We start from the raw sequence: 4,785 nt of genomic DNA on the forward strand, positions 1-4,785 counted from the left end.
ACTAATCAAAGGAAACTAAATGGAAATGAATGAAGAACAAAATGCAAGAATAAACTAAGAAACTAAAGTAAATACAGAGRAATAAACTTGTATGGCAAGACCTTTCGAGCAATAATTAATACAGAKGACTGTATGGCAWGAATAAACAGACGCTATTTCCAGATAAAAGGTAAAATAATATTGTTGAAGTGCCATGGGCGCAACTACACATTATTCAGGTGGATGCGAAAACATAAATCGGCACCCCCCACGAAGGAGCGTAGAAACATACGCTCCCATCCTTCCCCCTCAACCCCCCCTCCTCCAGACGCCGATATGTTTAGGGTAAAACTCGCTACATTTACCCAACGGGGTAAATGTAGCGCGAGGTGAAGGAGCGTAAGGGGCGCGAAGTGTACGGGAAAACATAATCGGTGCGCCGATTCAAAACATCTACAATAGTGATAGTAACATTAATAATAAAATAATTGTCAGTGCAAAGTAGCCTACAATTTTTTTGTTGGGGGGCGGTGAGGGACCTGGATAACGGCTAGGGGGGCGCTGGSCCRAAAAAGGTTGAGAAACACTGGTCTATTCTATGCGCCTTATAATGCGGTGCGCCTTATATATGAAAAAAGTTTTAAAATAGGCCATTCATTGAAGGTGCGCCTTATAATCCGGTGCGCCTTATAGTGCAGAAAATACTGTAATGTAAAGCTTTAATATTGGTAGTATGTATGTGTTGTATTTTAAAAAATAATCAAGAAAAAAACAACCTAAAAATAAACGTCAATGTATGTTCATAAAGACTGTGGCATTTACTCACACAACAGAGACGATGTCCCCTCTTTGAACTTGGTAGTTTCTTACACTCCAACGATTCAGCAAGACAACATCAGACTGGGCTCCCGCATCTGGGTTAAGGAATGGCTGTTCAGAAATAAGGAAAAGTTAAACGTTAGTTAAAAGACTTTTGAGAGAGCTTCTTTGAAGTTTTCAATTGGTAACAGTTCCTTTCTCTGCAGTAGAAAGATGCCATATTACCAGGATCTTATTGGAAATGAAAATAAATCATAAGAGTTGTGAAAACGTGATGCTAACAGTCTTTTTTAGCTGACTTTATCAGCTTGAAATAAGTCAAATTGAAAATGTTCAGATATCTGGAATATTACCCTGTTTTGGTAAATATTAACAGTATACAATTTCAAAACAGATTGTTACATTTGGAGCTGTTTTTCTCTGCCTGTTTTTCTCTTGCATCAGTCCACCAAATCAGGTGTTTCTGCAGTGTTTCTTCCAAACAACCATTGAACACAAAAGTACACCAATATGCCATCCACATCCGTACTCCACACTGTGCTTTAAACTAAAAACCAGGTGTTAAGTTAGCAACACCAGATTATCAGGTACATTTGACACATGGACAGGAACCTGATGATACCAAAGACAACTTGAAGAAAACCAGNATTGGTAACAGTTCCTTTCTCTGCAGTAGAAAGATGCCATATTACCAGGATCTTATTGGAAATGAAAATAAATCATAAGAGTTGTGAAAACGTGAAGCTAACAGTCGTTTTTAGCTGACTTTATTAGCTTGAAATAAGTCAAATTGAAAATGTTCAGATATCTGGAATATTACCCTGTTTTGGCAAATATTAACAGTATACAATTTCAAAACAGATTGTTACATTTGGAGCTGTTTTTCTCTGCCTGTTTTTCTCTTGCATCAGTCCACCAAATCAGGTGTTTCTGCAGTGTTTCTTCCAAACAACCATTGAACACAAAAGTACACCAAYATGCCATCCACATCCGTACTCCACACTGTGCTTTAAACTAAAAACCAGGTGTTAAGTTAGCAACACCAGATTATCAGGTACATTTGACACATGGACAGGAACCTGATGATACCAAAGACAACTTGAAGAAAACCAGTGTCCCAGCCAGACAGGAGGAAACGTGAGGGACCAGATACCTWTACTTACTGGTGGGATTTTCTTCAGAATGAGTCCATGTGGATTGCCACAGAGGTTCAGAAAAAATGGCTGATCACATCAAAATGCTACTCTCAGGGCCACCACATCTAAACTTTAACATGCTGTGATAATTCTTGTTATTAGTATTAGTAATTCTTGGTGTTAGTAAAGTGTTTCCACAAATAGATATTCATCACCTTGATGAGTCATGCAGTCTCACCTGCATGGATGCTCCTTCCACTCGAGCCACATACGCCAGTTTATCTAGGATAGTAACTGTGACGGGAACAGCAACAAAGAATCCACTAATGAAAGTTTGTACGTAGCGCCGTCCTGCTGATGTTTGCTGTGCCATATGGTAACTGGAAAGGAAAAGACAACAGAAGAAGATCAACAAAATCAGAACTGTTGATGCCAATACCGAATTCATATCAGAAGATTAGATATTATATCAGAAAAGAATTAAGAGTGAATGAGAATGGGCGTCTTGTGGCGCAGTGGTGTAAACCAGGAATTATTTATTTGATATATTTTGCAGAAAGTCATTACATAGAAAACTTCATAAATAATTATGTAATTTTTTTGTGGGAGTGGAATAGAAAGCGATTTTGTTCTTATTTTCTTTAGAGATGTCGTCATGATTTTTAAACAAATGTTTTCTTCTCAGGATAGAAGGGAAGAAAATTGATGTCAGTGTTCCTTATGAATTTCTTGTAACAATTTTGGTCTATATGATAAGTAATTACACATTTTCTCACCTTTCAATTGTTTTATAAACGATGTGGAGATATGTTTCTAATGAGATATTTGCAGTGGTGGAGAAAGTACTCAAAAAATTTACTTAAGTAAAAGTACAAATACACAGACAAAAATGTACGCAAGTAAAARTAAAAGTACCACATCAACATTTTACTTAAGTAAAAGTAAACAAATACTGGCTTTTAAAAATACTTAAGTATTAAAAGTAAAAGTWCTTTCTGAATAATATCTAATCGCTAAGTGTACCGATTGTGTTTCATTTTAATACATCAGTAATGTGCCATTTTAATGAACAATGCCACAGATAAAGCATGTTGTGTTTACTCTCTGTAACATAATTTAGAGTTATATATTTGATTCTATGTATCATAATTTCAGGGATGAAAACATCTCGTCTCTTGTCCTAACATAGCAAAAAAAAAGGGAAGTTCATGCTACTAGTGGCATTTATTTTGAAAGAAATCCAACTGAAAGGGGAGGCCATGGAACCAAGGAGCCACGTAGCAGAGTTGTAGTCTAGACCACAGAACCCGAGACCAAATTAAGACCAAGACCAGCACCCAGCGCTACGTGACACAATCAAATTAAGTGTACCTATCAAAATTGCTTCTCAAATTGATCTGAAAGATCCACATTCCCATAAAAACACTTAGATATTAAATACTTAGAGCTGAAATAAATTTAACCAGTATCAATTCAAACTCTTCTCCATTCTGTTTTGGTTTCATCTCTGTGCCACAATCCGCAGATGTCTCCTGCCATCCCAAAAAAAAAAAAAACACCCTGGGCGGTTGCCCATATTGCCCATGTCAGAAACCACAACTGTCTGCACCATTAAACATAGCAATTAATGGTAAACAACGCTCAACTATGAACACTGACTGCGCAATAAGCAAGCAGTAACCAAGCAGAAGGAGGTGACTGTTCTCATCCTCCCTCCTGCTGCAATGTCTGCCACCATAAGGCGAAAACAAAGAGCAATGAGCATGCTCTGTGCTCTTACGTTCGTTTTATTTATTCGCTAATTAAATAAATATATATATAAATAAAATAAAATAACTACTGCGGTGTACGCAGAGCATCACAAGAACAAAGAATGGCTCTCAGTGAGGCTTCAGTCCTATCAACCTTAGTAAAGATCCGTCCAGAAGAATTGGATCGTTCCTGAATGTCATACATATTGCACTTTGGTCACAGCGTTGTCCCATATATGCGACACCTCAGTCAACACCTCCACATGAGTGACAACTTTTTCTCATGGCAGATGCAACATGTGTCTCTGTACAGCTAGCTTTTCTAGCATCACGTTCATGGAGCTTACCTTTATTTAAGCTTTCCTTCCAAGTGACGCTAAAAGTTGGACGAAGGCCCCACCGTCTGTGAAAGCGAAGCGCTGCTGATTTTACATGTCGATTTTTACAGCGCTATTATATTACTGACGATCAGACGGACATCTTCTCCCGCTCAGAGAAAACCACTGTGCATGTCTTGGAGCTCAGAGGCGATGGGTAACAACAAGGACGTAAGTCACGTTATTGCTTGGATTTTACGGCGCCACCTTAAGTCCCTGAACTTCACATTTTAACGGAAAAAAGAGCAATGCGACTTGGATGTAACTAACGCGACAGTTTTGTAGAAATGTAGTGAAGTAGAAAGTACAGATACTTACTGTAAAACGTAATGGAGTAAAAGTAGAAAGTATCCATTATTAAATCTACTTAAGTACAGATACACGAAAATTGTACTTAAGTACTTCCCACCACTGGATATTTGTAGGCAAACATAAAAGCAACATGCAGCAGCAACCACTGACCCATCTTTCAGCCTCATCCTGTTCACCTTTTCCTGCTGCTGACAGGCAGAGCTGCTGGTGTTAACATCTAGCTCCTACCGTTAACAGGGAGTKAGTTCGTAAAGAGGCCCAGAGAGCACCGAAAAATATACAGGACAAACAGTTCAGATGCTCTCCAGTTAAAAGACTCTCCAAAGCCATCGGAAATGACGAGTTTTCTTTATTAAAAAAAACAACAATAATAAACAGCGGCTAAGTTTGTAAAGCTAAAATACACCTACC

At 38.1% G+C, this 4,785-nt stretch overlaps 1 protein-coding gene across 4 annotated transcripts in view; it reads right to left on the reverse strand.

The window, feature by feature from the left end:
- Positions 1–4,779, reverse strand: part of immp2l (inner mitochondrial membrane peptidase subunit 2) — a 13,678-nt gene extending 8,899 nt beyond the window's left edge. The window contains exons 1-3 of one of the 4 annotated variants that reach the window (XM_008410686.2): positions 4,551–4,779; positions 2,173–2,314; positions 806–909 (exon numbers count right to left, since the gene is read on the reverse strand). In XM_008410686.2, the coding sequence (XP_008408908.1) occupies positions 806–909; positions 2,173–2,314; positions 4,551–4,591 (287 nt within the window). In that variant the 5' untranslated portion in view covers positions 4,592–4,779. Of the gene's footprint in view, positions 1–805; positions 910–2,172; positions 2,315–4,032; positions 4,075–4,380; positions 4,419–4,524 lie in introns of those variants that run through there. The other 3 variants (XM_008410687.2, XM_008410689.2, XM_008410688.2) reach the window with 3 other exon arrangements.
- Positions 4,780–4,785: the final 6 nt, after the last annotated feature.

This window comes from Poecilia reticulata, linkage group LG6 (genome assembly GCF_000633615.1).
Source record: "Poecilia reticulata strain Guanapo linkage group LG6, Guppy_female_1.0+MT, whole genome shotgun sequence".
NCBI lineage: Eukaryota > Metazoa > Chordata > Actinopteri > Cyprinodontiformes > Poeciliidae > Poecilia > Poecilia reticulata.